Genomic DNA, 26,856 nt, shown 5'->3' with positions numbered 1-26,856 from the left:
TGATCTCAGCTGTGCTGTAAAGAATTACGAGAGAGGGGTAAAAAATATTCAGCCCTGTTTTGCCTGTGTCTGAAAGAACACAGAATACAGGGGAATAATAGCTGCCTTACTTCACTCACTCTCCACCCTCCGGTACCGCTATATTCCCACTCACACACCCTACAATCATGATGTGGAGATGTCGGTGTTGGACTGGGGTGGGCACAGTAAGAAGCCTTAACACCAGGTTAAAGTCCAACAGGTTTGTTTTGAATCACTAGCTTTCGGAGCGTAGCTCCTTCCTCAGGGAGAAGTCTTACAACACCAGTTTAAAGTCTAATAGGTTTGTTTCAAATCACTAGCTTTCGGAGCACTGCTCCTTCCTCAAATGAAGAGGTAGGTTACAGAAACATCAAAGCATTCTCTTGCATCTTTGACTTTGTCTATATAAATGTTTCTGGAACCTACCTCTTCATTCACCTGAAGTAGGAGCACTGCTCGGAAAGCTAGTGATTTGAAACAAACCTGTTGGAATTTAACCTGGTGTTGTAAGACTTCTTACTGACTCCACAATCAGGTACTGCTACTCTCACATCCCACAACCAGGTACCACTATACTCTCACACACTCTCACAAATCAGGTACCATAAGACATAGGAGCAGGATTAGGTCACTTGGCCCATCGAGTCTGCTCCGCCATTCAATCATGACTGATATTTTCTCATCCCCATTCTCCTGCCTTCTCCCCATAACCCCTGATCCCCTTATTAATCAAGAACCTATCTATCTCTGTTTTAAACTCACTCAGTGAATTGGCCTCCATAGCCTTCTGCGGCAAAGAGTTCCACACATTCACCACCCTCTGACTGAAGAAATTCCTCCTCATCTCTGTTTTAAAGGATCGTCCCTTTAGTCTGAGATGGTGTCCTCTGGTTCTAGTTTTTCCTACGAGTGGAAACATCCTCTCCATGTCCACTCTATCCAGGCCTTGCAGTATCTTTTAGGTTTCAATAAGATCCCCTCTCATCCTTCTAAACTCCAACGAGTACAGAGTCCAGACTCCAGAGTCCTCAAACGTTCCTCATACTACAAGTTCTTCATTCCAGGAATCATTCTTGTGTACCTCCTCTGGACCCTTTCCAAGGCCAGCATATCCTTCCTTAGATACGGGGCCCAAAACTGCTCACAATTCTCCAAATGGGATCTTACCAGAGCCTTATACAGCCTCATAAGTACATCCCTGGTCTTGTATTCTAGCCCCTTGAGATGAATGCTAACATTGCATTTGCCTTCTTCACTGCCGACTGAACCTGCACATTAACCTTAAGAGAATTGTGAACAAGGACTTCCAAGTCCCTTTCTGCTTCTGCTTTCCGAAACGTTTTCCCATTTTGAAAATAGTCTATGCCTAAATTCCTCCTTCCAAAGTGCATAACCTCACACTTTTCCACATTGTATTTCATTTGCGACTTCATTTCCCACTCTCCTAGCCTGTCCAAGTCCTTCTGCAGCCCCCTTGCTTCCTCAATACTACCTGTCCCTCTACAGATCTTTGTATCATCTGAAAACTTAGCAACAGTACCTTCTTCCAGATCATTAATGTATATTGTAAAAAGTTGTGGTCCCAGCACAGACCCCTGAGGCACACCATTAGTCACCGGTTTCCATCCTGAAAAAGACCCCTTAATCCTCACTCTCTGCCTTCAGCCAGTCAGCCAATTCTCTATTCATGCCAGGATCTTGCCCTTAACACCATGGGCCCTTAACACCATGGGTTCTTAACTTACTTAACAGTCTCCTATGCGGCACCTTGTCAAAGGCCTTCTGGAAATCTAAATAAATCACATCTACTGGTTCTCCTTTGTCTAACTTCCTTGTTACCTCCTCAAAGAACTCTAACAGACTTGTCAGACACAACCTACCTTTGACAAAGTTGTGCTGACTCAGTCCTATTTTACCATGCACTTCCAAGTGCTTCGCCATCTCATCTTTAATAACAGACTCTAAAATCTTACCAATGACCGAAGTCAGGCTAACCGGCCTATAATTTCCCGTCTTCTGCCTCCCTCCCTTCTTAAATAGTGGTGTTACATTCGCCACCTTCCAGTCCTCTGGGAACCTTCCTGCCTCCAGTGAAAGATCATCACTTATGCCTCCACAATTTTCTCAGCTATCTCTTTTAGGACCCTGGTGTGTAGTCCATCCGGTCCAGGTGACTTATCCACCTTCAGACCTTTCAGTTTCTTCAGAGCCTTCTCCTTGGTAATGGTCACTGCACTCACCTCTGCCCCCTGATTCTCTGGAGCTCTGGCATCCCACTGCTGTCTTCCACCGTGAAGACTGATGCAAAGTAACTATTCAGCTCCTTTGCCATTTCTTTGTTTCCTATTATTACTTCTCCAGCCATATTTTCTAGTGGTCTAATGTCTATTTTTGTATCTCTCTTACCTTTTATATATTGAAAAAATCTCTTCCTATCTTCCTTTATATTACTAGCTAGTTTGCACTCATATTTCATCTTCTCCATTATTGCTTTTTAGTTGTCCTCTGCTCGCTTTTAAAGGCTTCCTAATCCTCTGGTTTCCCACTAATCCTCGCCACTTTGCATGTTTTTTCTTTAGCCTTTATGCTGCCCTTGACATCCCTCGTCAGCCATGGATGCCTTGTCCTCCCCTTAGCATATTTCCTCCTCCTTGGGATGAATTTCTGTTGTGCCTCCCGAATAATTCCCAAAACCTCCTGCCATAGCTGTTCACTGTCTTCCCTGCTCGGCTCCTTTTCCAATCAACTCTGGCCAGCTCCTCCCTCATGTCTTTGTAGTTACCCTTATTTAAATGTAATAACGTTACATCTGATTGCAGCTTCTCCTTCTCAAACTGCAGGGTAAATTCTATCATATTGTGGTCACTGCTTCCTCAGGGTTTCTTCACCTTAAGTTCCCTAATCAAGTCTGCCTCATTACACATCACCAAATCCAGAATTGCCTGTTCTATAGTGTGCTCTGTCACAAGCTGCTCCAAAAAAACATCTCTTAGACATTCCACAAATCTATTTCTTGGGATCCACTACCAACCTGATTTTTCCAGTCCACCTGCATATTGAAGTCCCCCATGATTATTGTAATACATAGAACAGTACAGCACAGAACAGGCCCTTCGGCCCTCGATGTTGTGCCGAGCAATGATCACCCTACTTAAAACCACGTAACCCGTATACCCGTAACCCAACAATCCCCCCCATTAACCTTACACTACGGGCAATTTAGCATGGCCAATCCACCTAACCCGCACATCTTTGGACTGTGGGAGGAAACCGGAGCACCCGGAGGAAACCCACGCACACACGGGGAGGACGTGCAGACTCCACACAGACAGTGACCCAGCCGGGAATCGAACCTGGGACCCTGGAGCTGTGAAGCATTGATGCTAACCACCATGCTACCGTGAGGCCCCAATATTGCCTTTTTTCATGCCTTTTCTATCTCCTGATTTATTTTCTGCCCCACATCCTGACGACTGCTAGGGGGCCTGTACATGACTCCGTCTTTTACCTTTGTGATTCCTCAACTCTACCCACAGAGATTCTATGCCTTCTGATCCTATATCGCTCCTTGCTATCGATTTAACTTCATTCCTTACTAACAATGCAACCCTTTGCCCATCTGCCTGTCCATTCGATAGGACATATATCCTTGGATATTTAGATTGCAGCCATGTCTCTGTGATGTCCACAACATCGTACCGGCCAATTTTAATGTGCGCAACATGCTCATTTACCTTGTTCCATATACTGCGCGCATTTAGGTATAACATCCTCAATTCTGCATGGGCCACCTCCATTTTCACACTCTCCTCTGTCACTGTACCCTGTACTGGGCCCTTTTTGAGTTTTGACTCTGGCTTCTCTGCCTTACACTTTTCCCCTTACTGCTTTTTGTTTCTGGCCCCGTTTTACTTCCCTCCGACTTCCTGCATCGATTCCCATCCCCCTGCCACATTAGTTTAAACCCTCACCAACAGCACTAGGACATCAGTTCTAGTCCTGCCCAGGTGCAGACCGTCCGATTTGTACTAGTCCCACCTCCCCCAGAATCGGTTCAAATGCCCCAGGAATTTGAATCCCTCCCTCTTGCTCCATCTCTCGAGCCACGCATTCATCCTATCTATCCTGACATTCGTACCCTGACTAGCTCGTGGCACTGGTAGCAATCCTGAGATTACTACCTTTTGAGGTCCTACTTTTTAGTTTAACTCCTAACTCCCTGAATTCAGCTTGTAGAACCTCATCCCATTTTTTACCTATATCGTTGGTGCCAATGTGCACCACGACAGCTGGCTGTTCACCCCCCACCCCCTCCCCAGAATGTCCTGCAGCTGTTTCGAGACATCCTTGACCCTTGCACCAGGGAGGGAACATACCATCCTGGAGTCTCGATTACGTCCACAGAACTGCCTGTCTATTCCTCTTACGATTGAGTCCCCTATCACTATAGCCCTGCCATTCTTCTTCCTGCCCTCCTGTACAGCAGAACCAGCCATGGTGCCATGAACCTGGCTGCTGCTGCCTTCCCCTGGTGAGCCAACTCCCTCAACAGCATCCAAAATGGTATATCTGTTTTGCAGGGAGATGACCGCACTGACTCCCGACTCTTCTGTCTTTTGGTCACCCATTTTCTATCTCCCTCAGTAATTTTCACCTGCAGTGTGACCAACTCGCTAAACATGCTATCCACAGCATCCTCAGCATCGCGGATGCTCCAAAGTGAGTCCATCGGCAGATCTAGAGCTGTCAAGCGGTCTGACAGGAGCTGTAGCTGGACACACTTCTTGCACGTGAAGGAGCCAGGGTCGCTATACGCTATACTCACACTCTCACACACCACAATCAGGTACCACTACACACACTCATCTCACAATCAGGTACCGCTACACTCCAACTCCCATCCCCCACAATCTGGTACCGCTAGATTCCCACTCTCACCCCACAATAACGTACCGCTGTACTTCCACCCTCACATCCCACAATCAGGTACTGCTACAGTCTCACTCACACACTCCACAATCACGAACCGCTGTACTCCCACCCTCACATCCCACAATCAGGTCCCGCTATACTCCCACTCTTACACCCCACAATCTGGTATCACTACACTCCCATTTTGCATCCCACAATCAGATGCACTGTACTCCCACTCTCACTCCCCACAATCACGCTCATTCACTCATACACTCCACAATCAGGTACCCCACACTCACACTCTCACACCGCACAATCAGTTACCACTGTACTCCCACTCTCACACCCCACAATCAGGTACCGCTATACTCCCAGTCTCATACCTCACAGTCGGGTACCGCTATACTCCCACTCTCACACCCCACAATCAGGTACTGCTATACTCCCACTCACACACCCACAATCAGGAACCATTATACTCCCACTCTCACACCCCACAATAGGGTCCGCTATACTCCCACTCTCACACCCGACAATCAGGTACTGCTATACTCCCACTCTCACACCCCACAATAGGTACTGCTATACTCCCACTCACACACCCCACAATCGGGAACCACTATACTCCCACTCACACACCAACAATCAGGTACCGCTATACTCCCACTCTCACACCCCACAATAGGTACCGCTATACTCCCACTCTCTCACCCCACAATCAGGTACTGCTATACTCCCACTCTCACACCCCACAATAGGTACTGCTATACTCCCACTCACACACCCCACAATAGGTACTGCTATACTCCCACTCACACACCCCACAATCGGGAACCACTATACTCCCACTCTCACACCCCACAATAGGTACTGCTATACTCCCACTCACACACCCCACAATCGGGAACCACTATACTCCCACTCACACACCCACAATCAGGAACCACTATACTCCCACTCTCACACCCCAGTCAGGTACTGCTATACTCCCACTCTCTCACCCCACAATCAGGTACCGCTATGCTCCCACTCTCACACCCCACAATCAAGTACTGCTATACTCTCACTCACACACCCACAATCAGGTACCGCTATACTCCCACTCTCACACCCCACAATAGGTACTGCTATACTCTCACTCTCACACCCCACAATAGGTACTGCTATACTCCCACTCTCACACCCACAATCAGGAACCACTATACTCCCACTCTCACACCCCACAATAGGTACTGCTATACTCTCACTCTCACACCCAACAATCAGGTACCGCTATACTCCCACTCTCACACCCCACAATAGGTACTGCTATACTCCCACTCACACACCCACAATCAGGAACCACTATACTCCCACTCTCACACCCCACAATAGGTACCGCTATACTCCCACTCTCACACCCCAGTCAGGTACTTCTATACTCCCACTCTCTCACCCCACAATCAGGTACCACTATACTCCCACTCTCACACCCCACAATAGGTACTGCTATACTCTCACTCTCACACCCCACAATAGGTACTGCTATACTCCCACTCTCACACCCCACAATAGGTACTGCTATACTCCCACTCACACACCCCACAATAGGTACTGCTATACTCCCACTCTCACACCCACAATCAGGAACCACTATACTCCCACTCTCACACCCCACAATAGGTACTGCTACACCCCCACTCACACACCCACAATCAGGAACCACTATACTCCCACTCTCACACCCACAATCAGGAACCACTATACTCCCACTCTCACACCCCACAATAGGTACTGCTATACTCCCACTCTCACACCCCACAATCAGGAACCACTATACTCCCACTCTCACACCCCACAATAGGTACCGCTATACTCTCACTCACACACCCCACAATCAGGAACCACTATACTCCCACTCACACACCCCACAATAGGTACTGCTATACTCCCACTCTCACACCCCACAATCAGGAACCACTATACTCCCACTCACTCACCCCACCCTCAGGCACTGCTACTCCCACTCACTCACCCCACCCTCAGGCACTGCTATTCTCTCACTCACTCACCCCACCCTCAGGCACTGCTATTCTCTCACTCACTCACTCACCCCACCCTCAGGCACAGCTACTCTCCCACTCACTCACCCCACCCTCAGGCACAGCTACTCTCCCACTCACTCACCCCACCCTCAGGCACAGCTACTCTCCCACTCACTCACCCCACCCTCAGGCACTGCTACTCACCCCACCCTCAGGCACAGCTACTCTCCCACTCACTCACCCCACCCTCGGGCACTGCTATTCTCTCACTCACTCATCTCACCCTCAGGCACAGCTACTCTCCCACTCACTCACCCCACCCTCAGGCACTGCTACTCACCCACCCTCAGGCACAGCTACTCTCCCACTCACTCACCCCCACCCTCGGGCACTGCTACTCACCCACCCTCAGTCACTGCTACTCTCCCAATCAATGACCTCACCCTCAGACACTGCTACTCTCCCACTCACTCACCCCCACCCTCAGGCACTGCTACTCTCCCACTCACTCACCCCCACCCTCAGGCACTGCTACTCTCCCACTCACTCACCCCCACCCTCAGGCACTGCTACTCCCACCCACTCACCCCACCCTCAGGCACTGCTACTCTCCCACTCACTCACCCCACCCTCAGGCACTGCTACTCTCCCACTCACTCACCCCACCCTCAGGCACTGCTACTTTCCCACTCACTCACCCCACCCTCAGGCACTGCTACTTTCCCACTCACTCACCCCACCCTCAGGCACTGCTACTCACCCACCCTCAGGCACTGCTACTCTCCCACTCGCTCACCTCACCCTCGGGCACTGCTACTCTCCCACTCACTCACCCCACCCTCAGGCACTGCTACTCTCCCACTCACTCACCCCCACCCTCAGGCACTGCTACTCCCACCCACTCACCCCACCCTCAGGCACTGCTACTCTCCCACTCACTCACCCCACCCTCGGGCACTGCTACTCTCCCACTCACTCACCCCACCCTCAGGCACTGCTACTCACCCACCCTCAGGCACTGCTACTCTCCCACTCGCTCACCTCACCCTCGGGCACTGCTACTCTCCCACTCACTCACCTCACCCTCGGGCACTGCTACTGTCCCACCCACTCACCCCACCCTCAGGCACTGGACGTGGGGTTGTTGGCTGATGAGGAGGTGTGTAGGAGCGTTATGGGATGTATCGAGAGGTACCTCGAGGTCAATGATACTGGGGAGGTCCAGGTGGGGATGGTGTGGGAGGCTCTGAAGGCAGTGATTAGGGGGGAGCTGATCTCCATCCGAGCCCATAGGGAGAGGGGGGAGAAACTGGTGGAGGAGCTGTTGAGTGTCGATAGGAGGTACGCAGAGGCCCCGGAGGAGGGATTGCTGCGGGAACGGCGTAGCTTGCAGGCCAAGTTTGATTTATTGACCACCAGAAAGGCGGAGACACAGTGGAGGAAGGCGCAGGGAGCGGTCTATGAGTATGGAGAGAAGGCGAGCAGGATGCTGGCGCACCAGCTGCGTAAGCGGGACGCGGCTAGAGAGATTGGTGGAGTGAAGGATAGAGATGGGAATGTGGTGCGGCAGGGGGCAGAGGTCAATGAGGTCTTTAGGGACTTCTATAGGGACTGTACCGGTCGGAGCCGCCGGAGGTGGGAGGGGGAATGGAGAATTTTTTGGACAGGCTCCGATTTCCAAGGGTGCAGGAGGAGCAGGTGGAGGGACTGGGGGCGCCGATCGAGTTGGAGGAGCTGGTGAGTGGGATTGGCGACATGCAGTCGGGGAAGGCGCCGGGACCGGATGGGTTCCCAGTTGAATTTTATAAGAAATATGGGGACCTGCTGGGCATGGGAGGGGGGTGCTCTGCCCACGACGATGTCTCGGGCACTAATCTCCCTGATCCTGAAGAGTGATGAGGACCCCTTGCAGTGCGGTTCATACAGGCCAATTTCACTGCTGAATGTAGACGCCAAGTTGCTGGAGAAGATCTTGGCCACTAGAATAGAGGACTGTGTGCCGGGGGTGATACATGAAGATCAGACGGGTTTTGTGAAGGGGAGGCAGCTGAACACTAACGTGCGAAGGCTGCTAAATGTGATAATGATGCCGGCAGCTGAAGGAGAGGCGGAGATTGTGGTGGCATTGGATGCGGAGAAGGCCTTTGACAGGGTTGAGTGGGGGTACTTATGGGAGGTCTTGGAGTGGTTCGGGTTTGGGGTGGGGTTTATTAAATGGGTGAGGTTGCTGTACAAGGCCTCGATGGCGAGTGTAGCGACAAATGGGAGGAGGTCCGAGTACTTCAGGCTCCACCGTGGGACGAGGCATGGGTGCCCCCTGTCCCCCTTGCTTTTTGCGCTGGCAATAGAGCCTCTTGCCATGGCTCTCAGGGAGTCGAGGAGATGGAGGGGTTTGGTGCGAGGTGGGGAGGAGCACCGAGTGTCGCTGTATGCGGACGACTTGCTGTTGTATGTCGCAGACCCGGTGGGGGGAATGCCGGAGGTGATGGAGATTCTTGCTGAGTTCAGGAGTTTCTCGGGATATAAATTGAACCTGGGCATGGGTGAGCTGTTTGTCGTACACCCGGGCGATCAGGAGGAGGGGATTGGTAGGCTCCCGCTAAAGAGGGCAGTGAGGTGTTTTAGGTACCTGGGGGTTCAGGTGGCTAGGAGCTGGGGGACTCTGCACAAGCTCAATTTTACTAGGTTGGTGGAGCAGATGGAGGAGAAATTTAAAAGGTGGGACATGCTGCCGTTGTCGTTGGCGGGTAGAGTACAGTCCGTTAAAATGACGGTGCTCCCGAAGTTTTTGTTTTTGTTTCAGTGCCTCCCCATTTTCGTTCCGAGGGCCTTTTTTAGGAGGGTGAACAGCAGCATTCTGGGATTTGTTTGGGCGCACGGGACTCCGAGGTTAAGGAGGGTCTTTTTGGAGCGGGGCAGGGATAGAGGGGGGCTGGCGCTGCCCAACCTCTCTGGGTACTATTGGGCAGCTAATGTCTCGATGGTACGCAAGTGGGTAATGGAGGGGGAGGGGGCAGCATGGAAAAGGATGGAGATGGCGCCCTGCGGAGGCACGAGCCTGAAGGCACTGGTAACGGCTCCGTTGCCGCTCCCTCCAACGAGGTACACCACGAGCGCGGTGGTGGCGGCCACCCTCAAAATTTGGGGGCAGTGGAGGCGACACGGCGGAAGTGGGGGGCTTGGTGGAGGCCCCGCTGCGGGGGAACTACCGGTTAGTTCCAGGGAACATGGATGGCGGGTTCCTGGGGTGGCACAGGGCGGGCATTAGGAAGTTGGGAGACCTGTTTATTGACGGGAGGTTCGCGAGCCTTGGTGAACTGGAGGAGAAGTTTGAGCTCCCCCCGGGGAATATGTTCAGGTACCTTCAGGTCAAGGTGTTTACTAGGCGACAGGTGGAGGGGTTCCCTTTGCTGCCCCCGCGGGGGGTAAGGGATAGGGTGCTTTCGGGGGTGTGGGTCGGGTATGGGAAGGTGTCTGACATCTACCAGGTAATGCAGGAGGTGGGGGAGGCGTCGGTAGAGGAGCTGAAGGCTAAGTGGGAGGTGGAACTGGGGGAGCAGATTGAGGAGAGGAGGAGGGGACATGGGCGGACGCCCTGGAGAGGGTGAACTCCTCTTCATGTGCGAGGCTTAGTCTCATCCAGTTCAAGGTGCTGCACTGGGCCCTCATGTCCGGATCTCGGATGAGTAGGTTCTTTGGGGGCGAAGACAGGTGCGTCAGGTGTTCGGGGAGTCCAGCGAACCATGCCCATGTGTTCTGGGCATGCGCGACTGGAGGAGTTCTGGAAGGGGGTGGCGGGGACGGTGTCGAGGGTGGTGGGATCCTGGGTCAAGCCAGGCTGGGGACTCGCGATATTTGGGGTTGGGGTGGAGCCGGGAGTGCAGGAGGCGAAAAAGGCCGATGTCTTGGCCTTTGCGTCCCTAGTAGCCCGGCGGAGGATCTTGCTGCAGTGGAAAGATGCGAGACCTCCGAGTGTGGAGACCTGGATTAATGACATGGCGGGATTCATTAAGTTGGAAAGGGTCAAGTTCGCCCTGAGGGGGTCGGTACAAGGGTTCTTTAGGAGGTGGCAGCCTTTCCTCGACTTTCTGGCTCAACGATAAGGTACTAGATCAGCAGCAGCAGCAACCCGGGGGGGGGTTTAGGGGGATAGTGTTTAAGTTAATTTGCTTATTGTTAATTTATTCTGTTGTTTATTGGGGTTGGGGGGGACTGGGGGGGTTTGTAATATGCGTTGTTACGGTTACCGGGGAGTGTTTATTATTATTATTGTTATTGTTATTATTGTTTTGTTGATATATATTTTTCAAAAAATTCCAATAAAAATTATTTTTTTTTAAAAAACAACTTAGTGAGGCATGACCTGCCCTTCACAAAACCATGCTGTCCATCACTAATAAGTCCATTTGTTTCCAAATGTGAGTAAATCCTGTCTCTAAGAATCTTTTCCAATAATGTCCCTACCACTGACGTAAAGCTCACCGGCCTATAATTTCCTGGATTATCCCTGCTGTCCTTTTTAAACAGTGGAACAACATTGGCTACTCTCAGTCCTCTGGAACTTTACCTGCAGCCAATGGGGATGCAAAGATTACTGTCAAGGCCCCAGCAATTTCCTCCCTTGCCTCCCTCAGTATTCTGGGGTAGATCCCATCAGGCCCTGGGGAATTGTCTACTTTAATGTTTTTTATGATGCCTAACACCTCTTTATTAATATGAACATGACTCAAGAGTATCTACACACTCTACCCTGTACTCCTCATCCACCAAATCCTTCTCTTTGGTGAATACTGAGGCAAAGTATTCATTTAGTATCTCTCCCTTTCCTCAGGTTCCATACATAGATTCCCTTCAATATCCTTGAATGGACCAACTCTTTCTCTGGCTACCCTCTTGCTCTTTACATATGTATAAAACACCCTAGGATTTTCCTTAATCCCGTTTGCCAATGACATTTCAAGGCCCTTCTTACCTTAAGTTCCTTCCTACTTGCACTATATTCTTCAAGGGCTTCATCTGTCCTGAGCCTTTTAGACCTGACGAATGCTTTCTTTTACTTTTTGACAAGGTTCATAATATCCCTCATTATCCAGGGTTCCCTATACTTGCCACCCTTTTCTTTCATCCTCACAGGTGCATGCCAGTCCTGAATTCTAATCAACTGACATTTGAAAGCCTTCCACATGCCAGATGTTAATTTTCCCTTGAACAACCTCGCCCAGTCAACACTCTCCAGATCATACCTAATGCTGTTGTAATTAGCCTTCCCCCAGTCCAACACCTTCTCCCAAGGACCATTCTTAAAACTTACAGAATTATGATCACTGTTCCCGAAATGATTTCCTACTGAAACTTCGATCACCTGGCTGGGCTCATTCCCCAGCACCAGGTCTAATATGGCCCCTTCCCGAGTTGGGCTATTTACATATTGTTTCAAGAAACCCTCCTGGACACTCCTAACAAATTCTGCCCCATCCATGGCTCTAGCAGTAAGTGTGTCTCGGTCAATATAGGGAAAGTTAAAATCACCCACCACAACAACCCTGTTGTTTATGCATCTTTCCAAGATTTGTCTGCACATCTGCTCCTCTACTACAGACCTCTTCACAGCCAGTGGGAGATAAAGCCCCAACATTGTGACAGCACCCTTCCTATTCCTGAGCTCTACCCATATTGCCTCGCTGCCTGAACTCTCCAAGGTGATATTCTCCTTAACCAATAATGCAACTCTTTTGCACCCCTTTTTCCTGCCTGAAGCATCTAAATCCTGGAATGTTTAGTTGCCAATCCTGTCCCTCTTTCAACCAAGTTTCTGGAATAGCAATAACATCATAATTCCACATACAATCCAAGCTCTAAGTTCATTTGTCTTACCTGAAATACTCCTCGCATTGAAACTAATCCACCAGCCCCGCTGTGTTGAACAACCACTCCCTGCCTGCTCTTCCTCTTCGTCTTACTGGCCTTAATCTGTAGCTCTCCCTCAGTTATTTCTCCCGCTGCCTCACAGCGCCAGGACCCAGGTTCAGTTCCGGCCTTGGTAAACTGACTGTGTAGAGTTTGCACTTTCTCACCTGTGTGTGCCTGGGTTTCCTCCGGGTGCTCCAGTTTCCACCCACAGTCTAAAAATGTGCAAGTTAGGTGAGGTTCCGGGAATAGGGCAGGGGACTGGGCCTAGGTTGGGTGCTCTTACAGAGGGTCGGTGCAGACTCGATGGCCCCTTTTTGCACTGCTGGGATTCCATGGTTCTGGTAACTATTATTGAAAGCTGGAGCGGGCATTTAGTTAAGCAGATGTCTTTTTAATTCATAAAGGTTTCCTCACTCAATTCTTCAAATTCACATTAATTCATCTCGTACAAGGAAATGGTTCAGGTGGAGAAATCTGATAGTAACAAACCAGATTCCAAGATTTTCTCAGCCTGTTAAATTTTGTTGAATGAATTCCAAATTCATTTTTAATAAATTAAAGAGTTATTCCTAATCAAAATTGTCTTTAAATAGATACATTTTGAAACGATTAGCTAAAAAAAGCATGCAGGAAGTCCGAAACAGCCTCTTTTTAAAGTATTTAATTTTGTTTCCCTCGATTTCCATGCGGAAGCAGAGATTTGAAGAATCTGATGAGAGGTAAATGAGGAGTCAGTCACAAAGCATACAGTGCCGTCAGCTCATACCAACGGTTATAAAAAGCTTTCTTACATTTGAACGACAACCTGCAGGCATCAAACGGGCTTTCATTACCACTTATCAGTTTGGGGCAGTGGAAAAGGGTCCAACATTCTTTCAGGAGGTAACTAAGTACATAGATGAAGGTAGAGCAGTTGACGTCGTATACATGGATTTTAGTAAAGCGTTTGATAAGGCGCCCCATGGTCGGCTCATGCAGAAAATAAGGAGGTATGGGATAGAGGGAAATTTGGCCGATTGGATCAGTAACAGGCTATCACACATAAAAGGCAGAGGGTGGTGGTAGATGGTAAATTTTCATTCTGGTGCCCAGTCACCAGCGGTGTACCACAGGGATCAGTGCTGGGTCCTCTGCTATTTGTGATTTTTATCAATGACTTGGATGATGGAGTTGAAGGCTGAGTTAGTAAATTTGCTGATGACACCAAGATTGGTGGAGTAGTGGATAATGTGGAGGGCTGTTGTAGGCTGCAAAGAGACATTGATAGGATGCAGAGCTGCGCTGAAATGTGGCAGATGGAGTTTAACGCTGATAAGTGTGAGGTGATTCATTTTGGTCGGACAAATTTGAATGCAGATTACAGAGTTAATGGCAGGGTTCTGAAGAATGTGGAGGAACAGAGAGATCTCAGAGTTCATGTCCATAGATCTCTGAACGTTGCCACCCAAGTGGATAGAGCCGTGAAGAAAGCCTATAGTGTGTTAGCATTTATTAACAGGGGCATTGAGTTTAAGAGCTGTGAGGTTATGCTGCAACTATACAAGACCTTGGTTAGATCACATTTTGAGTATTGTGTGCAGTTCTGGTCACCTCACTATAGGAAGGATGTGGAAGCATTGGAAAGGGTGCAAAGGAGATTTATCAGGACGCTGCCTGGATTCGAGGGTAGGTCTTATGAGGAAAGGTTGAGGGAGCTAAGGCTTTTCTCTTTGCAGCGAAGGAGGATTGAGGTGTATAAGATGATGAGAGGGGTAGATAGAGTGGACGTTCAGTGACTTTTTCCTCGGGTGGATTTAGCTGTTACAAGGGGACATAACTATAAGGTTCAGGGTGGAAAATATAGGAGGGATGTCAGAGGTAGGTTCTTTACTCAGAGTGGTTGGGGCGTGGCGCTCCCAGCTATAGTAGTGGAGCCAGACACTTCAAGCGGTTATTGGATAGGCATATGGAGTGCACTAGAATGATTGGGAGTAGGTTGATTTGATCTTAGTTTCAGACAAGTTTGGCATAACATCGTGGGTCGAAGGGGCTGTACTGTGCTGTACAGTTCAATGTTCTATGTAACATCTGCACACTGCCAGCCAGCATTAGACGGCTCGAGAGTGAGAACAGCCTGGCAATCTCTGGTTGTGGGAGACATAATAGGCTGACAGTGAGCCTGATGGAAGGCAGGGAAATGGACTAGCAGTGAGCTGTTGGAGGACAGGAGAATAAACTGGCAGTGGACTGTTGGAGGGCAGGAGAATGGATTGGCTGTTGGAGGGCAGAAGAATGGACTGGCTATCGGCTCTTGGAGGGGAATGGACTGGCAGGGGACTGTTGGGGTGGCAGAGAAATGGACTGGCTATGGGCTCTTGGAGGGGAATGGACTAGCAGGGGGCTGTTGGGTGGGCAGAGAAATGGACTGGCAGTGGGCTGTTGGAGGGGGGTGGAATCTTAGAATTCCTTCAGTGCAAAGGAGGCCATTCGGCCCATTGAGTTTCCACCAGTCCTTGAAATAGGACTCCATCCAAGCCCACTCGCCCTGCACTATTCCAATAACCCCTTAACCAAACCTACACATTGTTGGACACTGAGGGACAATTTAGCATGGCCAATCCACCTAACTTGCTCATCTTTGGACTGGGGGAGGAAACTTGTGTACCCGGAGGAAACCCACGCAGACACGGGGAGAAAGTGCAAACTCCACACACACAGTCACCTAAGGTGAGAATCAAACAAGGGTCCCTGGCGTTATGAGGTAGCATTGCTTGCCACGGTGCTGCCCTTGGCTGTTGGAAGGCAGGGTAATGGACTGGCAGTGGGCTGTTGGAGGATGACGAGTTGACCTCCTGCAGTGAGTTCTCACTAAGTTTATTGCTGAGAATGTTAAACTCCTGGACAATATGGGACTGGTATGTACTTTGCATGCACCACATTTATCTCCATGTAAATTTTGAATTTGAATTAACTGAGAAAATGGCAGCACACTGTCCCTTCCAGGTTTTTCTTTGCTGGTTTTTCCATTTTTTGGATGAGACACATTTGACTGGTAATTAGAAATGCATGCCAGATTTTAAACGGATCTTTCTGTTTAAGGCTTAATTTAACATGAACTGTTTGAGGCTATTGCTACTTTGAAGTTCTGGCTTTGTTGCAATTTTGCTTAAGATTAAGACAAAGTAAATTTTCCATGTTATGATGGATAAATTTTCCATGTTATGATGGATAAATTTTCCATGTTACGATGAATAAATTGTCCATGTTACAATGGATACATTTTCCATGTTACGATGAATAAATTTACATGCTATGATGGATAAATTTACATGCTATGATGGATAAATTTACATGCTATGATGGATAAATTTACATGCTATGATGGATAAATTTACCATGTTATGATGGATAAATTTACATGCTATGATGGATAAATTTACATGCTATGATGGATAAATTTTCCATGTTACGATGGATACATTTTCCATGTTACGATGGATACATTTTTCATGTTACGCTGGATAAATTTACATGTTACAATGGATGGATGCGGGTGAATGAATCTGAATTGATCTCCATTTTTCCATCCTTTTCCAGTTCTGTCGGCCAGGTTTGAGAGTGAAGCCATTACAGCCCTGAGCTCATCACTTTGAGCTTTATATCCCCATATCCATTCCAATCTCTCCCACGAAGCCTATCTCCTGCTCCCTTAAACCTTTCTCCACCACTGTCTATGAACTATTTAACTTCTCTGGGCCCATGTCAGTTGACATTGTTAGCCAATTCCTTCCTATGGTGCTGCCCCCTACCATCAAAACCCCTTTGAAAAGAATTTGCATTTCAAGTACCTTGGGCAATGTTCACAGTAAAGGTGCTGTATAAATACAATTTGTTGTCCTCTGGCCAGTTGCAAAATATTGCCATTTTATATTTCTTTATACTGCCCCAGTTCTGTAGCTGCAATAATGTGCTCGTATAGCATGGTGCGACCATGATATTTTATCATCTCAGAATTTAGAAATTAAACTGTCAGATTTCAATGCTCACCAAAGGTGATTATTTATTAAAAGCTCACAGACTGTGTTTTATTATCAACAGAATAGTGTTAGAAATTTTTTTTTTTTACGAAAAGCTTCAGTTCAGCTTTTCATCTTACATTTGTAAGAACAAAGATTGTGCAATGATTTCAGTATTTGTTTTTTTTAAATGTCCTGTGTATCATGGTGTACAAAAGTGAGGTGGCAAGAGGAGAAAGACAGTACAAATGTAAATTCAACAACTGTCATCAGCAGAGACAGATTGTCAAATGGTTCATAATTTCCATTGTTTTAGGTATGTGTTCCAATGTAGATTAGTATTTATTAACATACTATTTTTAAACAAGAGTTAAGCAAACACACAGGCTTCACTTACTGAGCTTCCACTATTGCATGGTACCTTGGTTACATAGAACATAGAACATAGTGCAGAAGGAGGCCATTCGGCCCATCGAGTCTGCAACAACCCACTTAAACCCTCACTTCCCCCCCCCCATCCCAATAATCCTTCCTAACCTTTTTCTTCGCTAAGGGCAATTTATCATGGCCAATCCACCTAACCTACACATCTTTGGACTGTGGGAGGAAACCGGAGCACCCGGAGGAAACCCACGCAGACACGGGGAGAACGTGCAGACTCCGCACAGTGACCCAGCGGGGAATCGAACCTGGGACCCTGGTGCTGTGAAGCCACAGTGCTATTCACTTGTGCTACCATGCAGCCCTACATAGAAACATAGAAAATAAAAGCAGGAGGAGACCATTCAGCCTTTCGAGCCTGCTCTTCAATTCATTATGATCGTGGAAGATGTCAAGTTCAATGCCCTGATCGTGCCTTCCCCCATATCCTTTGATTCCTTTAGCCCTAAAAGCTATATCTAATTCTTACTTGAAATTACACAATGTTTGGGCCAAAACTACTTTCTGTGGTAGTGAATTCCACAGATTCACCACTCTCTGGGTGAAGAAATTTCTCCTCACCTCAGTCCTAAAAGTCCTCTTATCCTCAAACTATGACCCCTGGTTCTGGACTCCCCCACCATCGGGAATGTTCTTTCTGAATCTATCCTATCTAACCCTGTCAGAATTTTAGTTTCTCTGAGAACCCCTCTCACTCTTCTAAACTCCAATGAATATAATCCTACCAATTTAGTCTCTCCTCATATGACAGTCCCGCCATCCAGGAATTAGCCTGATAAATCTTCGCTGCACTCCCTCCATATCAAGAACATCCTTCCTCAGAAAAGGACACCAAAGCTGCACACAATACTCCAGGTGTGGCCTCACCAATGCCCCATCTCAAGACACTACCCATAATCCCATGCACTTTAACTTTACATATTAATCTGCGATGAGGACCTTGTCAAAAGCCTTCTGAAAGTCTAAATAAACCACATCCACCGGTTCTCCCTGGTTAACTCTACTAGTTACATCTTCAAAGAATTCTAGTAGATTTGTCAAGCATGGTTCTCTGACTTATTTATCTCTTCCAGCGTAACTTGAGATGGTCGGTTGATGTCTGAGGCACAGTGTTCCTACTGCCAGCAACCTTAATTTAAAGGTTATGCACTCCTCTGAGAGGGCTCGGAACACAAATTATTTTTGGTCTCAGGAGCTGCCATCAAAGGCTGTACAGTGTTATAGGCAACAGGAAGTGATGGTCAGGGACACCATGACCAAGAAGACAACCTTAGATATTTGACTTTGCCCATGTTATAGGTTTTCTAATTACAAGTAAAATTGGATAACACAACTGGTGTGAGTTTTAAGAAACATACCTTATCGGGTTCTATACTCCAGAGATTTTCAAAGTGCAGGTGTTGGGAGGGTCACGGAGCGATCAGTCGCGGTGGTCGCCAATGCGGCAGAAGCGCCCAATGGCCACAACCAGAATTTTAATTGAGAATATCGGCTTCCTTGACTTTTAAATCAGAACAAAATGAGGTGGTGTGCAATCTTCCAACCATAAGCGGCAGCAGTGAGCAGGTCATGCATCCTGTAAGCATCCTGTACGTACGTGCCTTTGGTGCCAAATCACAGATTAGAGCTTATTCCATTTTCTGCCTGCTAGCAAGGAAGGCAAGAGGACCGTGAAGATGGATTGTTATGTTAGAAGGATGTGACAGCCAGAGACACAAATAGACCATGTATCTACTGGCCAGGATCTCTCATCTGAATCTGCGGGACAGAACTGCTCAGGAGAATCTATGGCAGGACAGGGCAATGCTAGTGTTAGCTCTGTACAGAGCTCCAGGGTCTCCAATGTACAGCCTACAAAAATGAAACTTAACTCAGGAACAAAACAGTATAAAGATGATTTCTTGAGTTATGGTTTTGTCAATTTGGCCAGTGCAAATAAGGGTGAAACTCCCATGTGTGATAATGCAGGGAAGTACTGGCAATTGAGAGAGGTTTCATATTTTGAAAGATAATTGGTGGGTGAAAAATTTATTTTTGAGGTTGACATTGCAGAGTCAGTGATTAATTTCCAGCTGATTCCAAATGAAAAGACTAAGCTGCCGTACCTGACCTGCGACAGCACATTAAAAACACTCCAAAACATAGAAAATAGGTGCAGGAGTCGGCCATTCAAACCTGCACCACCATTGAGTATGATCTGGCTGATAATGCAAATTCAGTATCCCACTCCTGCTTTCTCTCCATACCCCTTGATCCCTTCAGCCGCAAGCGCCACATCCAGCTCCCTCTTCAGTAACTAATCCTCTATTGAAGGATGGTAGCACAAGTGATTAGCGCCAGGGTCCCAGGCTCGATTCCCTGCTGCGTGGGTTTCCTCTGGGTGCTCCGGTTTCCTCCCACAGTCCCAACAGTCCAAAGACATGCAGGTTAGGTGGATTGGCCATGATAAATTGCCCTCGGTGACCAAAGAAGTTTAGGAGGGCTAATTGGGTTACGGGGAAAGGGCTTAAGTTGGTCGGTGCAGACTGGATGGGTCGAATGGCCTCCCTCTGCACTGTATGTTCTATTCATGATAATACCTTGTCCTCATAGTTTGTAGACTAACATTTTAGCAACCGTCTTTTAAATCCAAGGGCAGCACGGTAGAATTGTGGATAGCACAATTGCTTCACAGCTCCAGGGTCCCAGGTTCGATTCCGGCTTGGGTCACTGTCTCTGCGGAGTCTGCACATCCTCCCCGTATGTGCGTGGGTTTCCTCCGGGTGCTCCGGTTTCCTCCCACAGTCCAAAGATGTGCGGGTTAGGTGGATTGGCCATGCTAAATTGCCCTTAGTGTCCAAAATTGCCCTTAGTGTTGGGTGGAGTTACTGGGTTATGAGGATAGGGAGGAGGTGTTGACCTTGGGTAGGGTGCTCTTTCCAAGAGCCGGTGCAGACTCGATGGGCCGAATGGCCACCTTCTGCACTGTTAAGTCTATGATAATCTCAAGGTGCCCCTTTATCCATGTTGCTTGTTACTTCCTCAAAGAACTCTAATAAATTAGCCCTCAGTTAACAGCACTGAAGTTACCTGCTGTCTATCTACCTACTTTCTTGAATAGATGAGATATATTTGTTAACTTCAATTTGATTGGATCTTTGCAGAATCAAGAAATGTAAAATTACAACCGAGCCAACTACTATCTCAGCAGCCACTTCTTATAGAATCCTTGTCAGCCTTTAGTTATGGGTTTTCTCAGTACCTTTTCCCTGATAATTGTTTTAAGTTGCCCTCTCCCTTTTCACTTTTTGATTCGCAAGTATTTCTGGGATGTCATTTGTGACTTCATTGTGCAAAATACCAGTTCATCGTTTCCACCATTTCTTTATTTCCCATTATTAATTCTCTAGAGCAGTGTTTCCCAAACCTTTCCAGCCACAGAACCCTTTTGACTTCCCAAGAGTACGAATAGAACCCCGAAGAAACATTTTCATTGTGTTGAAGAACCAAAAAACAAAAGATTTATTGTTTTCATGCAATTGGTACAAAGGCCAGAAACTTAATTTATAGAAGTCTTTTCTATTTCTTCTGTGTATGTTTACTATAATTAAAAAGCTCTCTTATTAAGAAAAGTGCTTGGTTTTTTGGTCATTTTTAATGGAAGGAATGATGCTATTCCTTTGGTTCAATTGGTTAATGGGAAGAGTGCTGCTGGAAAGATGCATTCCCATATTAATACACGCACACCTCTATCAGGCACAGACTCACACACACACACAGACACACACCAGGCACATACACACACGCACCTCTCTCACACATACCTTCAATTCTCTCTCACACTCCCTCATCTCTCACACATGCCTCTCTCTCTCACGCACACCTCCTCACACATACACAAAACCTCAACTCATACACACATACCCTCAACTCCCAGAAGTGTACCCTCAACTCACACACACCCTCGACTCACACAAACCTCTCTCTCTTGCACACATCCTCCATTCTGTCTCACACACCTGCAACTCTCTCACACACACCCTAAATTCTTTGAGGAAGTGACAAAGTTAATTGATGGGGAAGGGCTGTAGATGTCATAAAGTTTCCCATGGCAGATTGATGGAACCAGTGAAGTCGTATGGGGTTCAGGGTGTACTAGCTAGATGGATAAAGAACTGGCTGGGCAACAGGAGACAGAGAGTAGTGGTGGAAGGGAGTGTCTTAAAATGGAGAACGGTGACTAGTGGTGTTCCACAGGGATCCGTGCTCGGACTACTGTTGTTTGTGATCTACATAAATGATCTGGATGAAGGTATAAGTGGTCTGATGAGCAAGTTTGCAGATGATACTAGGATTAGTGGAGTTGCAGATAGCGAGGCGGACTGTCAGAGAATACAGCAAAATATAGATAGATTGGAGAGTTGGGCAGAGAAATGGCAGATGGAGTTCAATCCAGGCAAATGCGAGGTGATGCATTTTGGTAGATCTAACTCAAGAGCAGACTATATGGTCAATGGAAGAGTCCTTGGGAAAATTGATGTATAGAGAGATCTGGGAGTTCAGGTCCATTGTACCCTGAAGGTGGCAACACAGGTCGGTAGAGTGGTCAAGAAGGCATACAGCATGCTTGCCTTCATCGGACGGGGTATTGAGTACAAGTGTCGGCAGGTCATGTTACAGTTTTTTCGGACTTTGGTTAGGCCACATTTGGAATACTGCGTGCAGTTCTGGTCGCCACATTACCAGAAGGATGTGGATGCTTTAGAGAGGGTGCAGAGGAGGTTCACCAGGATGTTGCCTGGTATGGAGGGTGCTAGCTATGAAGAAAGGTTGAGTAGATTAGGATTGTTTTCATTGGAAAGACAGAGGTTGAGGGGAGACCTGATTGAGGTCTACAAAATTACGAGAAGTATGGACAGGGTGGATAGCAACAAGCTTTTTCCAAGAGTGGGGGTGTCAATTACATGGGGTCATGATTTCAAGGTGAGAGGGGGAAAGTTTAAGGGAGATGTGCGTGGAAAGTTTTTTACGCAGAGGGTGGTGGGTGCCTGGAATGCTTTGCCAGCGGAGGTGGTAGAGGAGGGCACGATAGATTCATTTAAGATGCATCTGGGCAGATATATGAACGGGTGGGGAACAGAGAGAAGTAGACCTTGGAAAATAGGCAACAGGTTTAGATAAAGGATCTGGATCGGCGCAGACTGGGAGGGCCGAAGGGCCTGTTTCTGTGCTGTAATTTTCTTTATTCTTTGTTCTCAATTGCCCCATACGAGCCCTCAACTCCCACACAAGCCGTCAACTCACACACCCTCCGCTCTCACGCACACGCTGTCTCGAAGCTCACTTCCCCTTTTACTATTTTGCCTAGTCTCCTCGTCACTCTGCTGCTTTGGAATTTTGAGTTTTGTGCTGTTTCCAGCTCGCCCAGTCAGAGGCTGAATTTTGGAGAAGCCAGTCTCTGATTGGACAAGCCGCTCCCTAGCATTTTCCAAATTTTATACACGAGCCTGGTCTGCCGCGAGGTCCCTGGGAGCCTCTGGGGTTCCACGGAACACAGTTTGGGAAACCCTGCTCTAGGGGACACAAACTCACTTTAGTTACTCTTTTCTTTTTTAAATAATTGTAGAAACTCCTATTTTCAGTTTTTATATTTCTAGCTATCTTTGATGCTCTAATTTCTCCCTTTTTTAGTCATCATTTGATTTTTTTTTAAACCAGGCCAGTCTTCTGACCTATCACTAATCTTCGCAGAATTGTACATTTTGGATACTATCTTTAACTTCCTTAGTCGGCTATAGATGTGCGAAAGAGAAAATGCTGGAAAATTTCAGCAGGCCTGGCAGCATCTGTAGGGAGAGAAAAGAGCTAATGTTTCGGGTCCAGATGAGCCTTTGTCAAAGCTAAAAGACAGAAAAAGTGTGAAATGTTTATACTGTGGAGTGAGAATGAAAGATGAGTCATCACCACAGAAACCCAGGGAATGCTATCGTTTTTCTCGCAGAAGTGTATCTTGGCTGAATATTATGAAATATATCCTTAAATATCTGCCATTGAATTTCTTTCAACGTACACAACTTATTTTCTAAGGTCATTTTAGCCAGCTCCATCTTCATACCCTCGAAGTTGCCCTAATTTAAGTTTAAAACACAACCAAAGAACCATAAAATTCCTACAGTGCAGAACACGGCCTTTTAGCCCATCGGGTCTGTACCGACCCTCTTGATAGAATACCCTACCCAAGCCCACTGCCCTGCCCTATCCCCGTAACCCCACCTAACCTGCATATCTTTGAACTGAGAGGAAACCAGAGCACCCGGAATACATCCACGTAGACACAGGGAGAAAGTGCAAACTCCACACGGACAGTCACCCAAGGCTGGAATTGAACCCGTGTGGCAGCAGTGCTAACTGCTGTGCCACCATGCCACCCTAAGTCTTAGTCCTACTCTTACAAGACTCTACAAGTCTTGATCCTACTCTTCTCTTCTGAATCTGAATGAGAAATTCAATAATGCTATGATCACTTCTACCTAAAGCCTCCTAAATTTAATGACCTATGATGTCATTAATTAATCCACCCTCGTTGCACATTATCAGGTCTAGAATAGTCTGCTCCCTGGCTTGCTCTAGAACGTGCTGCCGTGAGAAATTGTCCCAAAATCTCTTATCTGTTTTTATATTTCTGGCTAGCTTTCGCTCATACTCTAACTTCTCCTTTCTTATTACTCTTTCGTTACTTTGCTGGTGCATTGTTATTGTTGTTGGTTGTTCCAAAATCCATAAGTTTTCCTGGGATAATATGATGATTATGACTAGAAATCAATATCGTGACTGTCTAGCCCTGCAGTTTTATGTTGCCTTTCATTTCTTGTTCATTTGTCTTCTATCTTTCAGTTTTTGGGCGTTTTATTGACTTGGCTGTACATCAGCCGGCTGGAGGATATCATCTATGATTATGACACCGTGGATAGTTGCCTGACGAGTCCCGGTGAAGGTGTAAGCACATCGGGGACGGGGTGCTGCTTGTGTTTACCGACTCTCGATACTGTTGTATGAAATTTGTTGTATATTATATAACCACAAGTGCCTGGGGAGGGCAACACAAGGCTGTAACACAATCCAGGAGTTCTGATAGTGATAAAAGAATGAGAGTTCACATTGCAGCTGTTTAAATCCATCATAAAAACAACATTTTGGAATTGCACAGCAGGTTTCTCAGTATTTCAACAGAGAAGTCTTTGCACAGTTTGGCTAGAGATCAGTGATAACTATTCCATATCCAAATTATAAATCTAGGTTTTCAGATTCTGGAAGATCTGGGGTGTATTGCCCAGTATCTTCTGTTCTCTTTGATTTCTTACTGCCTTGTAACACTTCCAAAGTCCTGTTCTTTCAATTTAATGTATATGAAGCACAATATCCCATTGCACTTTGTGAAAATGCTTTCCTGTGAACAGCACATTTTAGTATAAGGTCAAACATCCATCCTTGTCATGTTGTAACCTTATATTTGCTAATTTTCCATCTTGTTACTGCTCCTTAGAAATAGTAGAACAATTTCTAGCAGTGACGACTGTTTCATACTTGCACTCCACCACATTGTGACATTGAACAACACCTTATAAACTGAGACAAGAATCAGGAAGAAGTACGATTATAATCCGGGATGAAGTGCAGGTATGGACTTGTATCCCCACAGTTGACTGTATTCAACTCCCTCCTCTACAAACTGTGGGTTTATGTAGTTCATTCCACACCAATCTGTGTTTCCTCAAGTGAGTGCTCAGAATTTGAGGGTGTAATAGTACTGCTACTGACAGGCAACCTACTGCTCTTTATTTCTTTATTTTGACTGCAATGTGTATCTAATAGTTCCTGAGATTCCAGGTACATAGGTTTTTGTTTATATTTAAATTTAAATGGTTTATAAATTTCTTAAATATCAGCAGGTTTATGTTCCACAGATTGAAAATGTTGATGAAAAGTTTTACTTGAATATTTTATACTCCTGAGAACCACTGATTTTTTAATTCATTTCTTAAGAGTTGAATGCGGGCCTAACAATTTCATACTGATTAACTTATTTTGTTTATAATATATGAGTAGGCTAATTGGCAAACATTCACTTTAGGATGCTACGATCTTCTTCTCTTGTACTTGCCTCCACTCCCACCTGTTTGGGCAGGAGTCTTTTCCTGCATAGCTGGACCTTTTACCCCTTTCCAGTGTGCGCTTTCAACCTGGATCCCTCTTTCTGGCCTCCTACCTTCTCAAGATCATTTTATTGAGAACTGTTCCCCCCCCCCCACTTCCCTCTGAAATTGCAGAAATCCATGTTCTCCGGCCAAATGCGAAACTTATTATTAAACCTGATGACAAGGGTGCTGATTTTGTTTTCTGGCACACCGTCCTCCACCTTGCAGAGGCAGATTTCCAATTCTCCCAGCATTTTCTTCCACCTCCCTCAGACCAGACCATGCCTCCAGCACTGAACATCAAACCATTGTCTCCAAGTCTGTCACTGACCTCATCTCCTCTGGAGATCTTTTCTCCCCAGCTTCATTGTCCTCCAACTCCAAACAGCCCACTTCTATCTTCCTTCCAAGGTCCACAAACAAGTCTGCCCTAGTAGACAAAAACAGAAGTACCTGGACAATCTCAGTAGGTCTGACAGCATCTGTGGAGAGAAAAGGGAGCTAACATTTTGAGTCAGGAAGACTCTTTGTGAAAGCTAGAGAGAACTGGAAATGGGGTCAGATTTATACTGTAGTTGGGGGAGCCAATGATAGAACAAAGAAAAGTACAGCACAGGAACAGAACTTTTGGCCCTCCAAGCCTGCGCCAATCACGTGTCCTATCTAGACCATCCGCCTGTAATTCTTCTATACCCCATCTGTTCATGTGTCTATCCAGATAAGTCTTAATGGTCGCTGTGTTTAAAAAAAAAAAATTTTAAAAAATTGCCTCACACAATCCAATGAACCTATCCCCCTCACCTTGAACTTGTGCCCCCTTGTAATTGTCATTTCCACCGTGGGAAAACGCCTTCAACTGTTCACCCTCTCTATGCCCCTCATAATTTTATGAACTTCTATCAGGTCACCCCTTAGCCTCCGTCTCTCTAGGGACAACAATCCCAGTTTATTCAATCTCCCCTCATAACTAATACCCTCCATACCAGGCAACATCCTGGAAACCCTTTTCTGTACTCTCTCCAAAGCCTCCGCGCCCTTCTGGTCGTGTGGTGACCAGAATTGGACATAGTATTCTAAATGTGGCCTAACCAACGTTCTATGTATCTGTAACATAATTTGTGAACTTTTATGTTCAGTGGTCCATCCGATGAAGGCAAGCATGCATTGTGGGTGTTTCTCTGGTTGGCAATCAGTAGCTAGTGGTGACCCTCAGGGATTAGTGTTGGGCCCACATTTGTTCACAATTTACATAGATGATTTGGGGACCAAGTGTAATGTGTCCAAGTTTGCAGACGACACTAAGATGAGTGGTAAAGCAAAAAGTGCGAAGGGATTTGGATAGTTTAAGTGAATGGGCTAGGGTCTGGCAGATGGAAT

General features: G+C 46.8%; 1 protein-coding gene across 3 annotated transcripts in view; it reads left to right on the top strand.

Moving 5' to 3' along the window:
- The window catches only part of tspan15 (tetraspanin 15), a 168,886-nt gene extending 143,299 nt beyond the window's left edge, over positions 1–25,587 (top strand). For 2 of the 3 annotated variants that reach the window (XM_038821706.1, XM_038821707.1), the window contains exon 8: positions 24,179–25,587. In XM_038821706.1, coding sequence (XP_038677634.1) covers positions 24,179–24,340 — 162 coding nt within the window. In that variant the 3' untranslated portion in view covers positions 24,341–25,587. Of the gene's footprint in view, positions 1–20,699; positions 20,917–24,178 lie in introns of those variants that run through there. The other variant, XM_038821708.1, reaches the window with a different exon arrangement.
- The last annotated feature ends 1,269 nt before the right edge of the window (positions 25,588–26,856 follow it).

The sequence above is a fragment of the Scyliorhinus canicula genome, chromosome 16 (assembly GCF_902713615.1).
Source record: "Scyliorhinus canicula chromosome 16, sScyCan1.1, whole genome shotgun sequence".
Lineage (NCBI taxonomy): Eukaryota > Metazoa > Chordata > Chondrichthyes > Carcharhiniformes > Scyliorhinidae > Scyliorhinus > Scyliorhinus canicula.
This window is presented reverse-complemented; position numbering and strand designations above follow the sequence as displayed.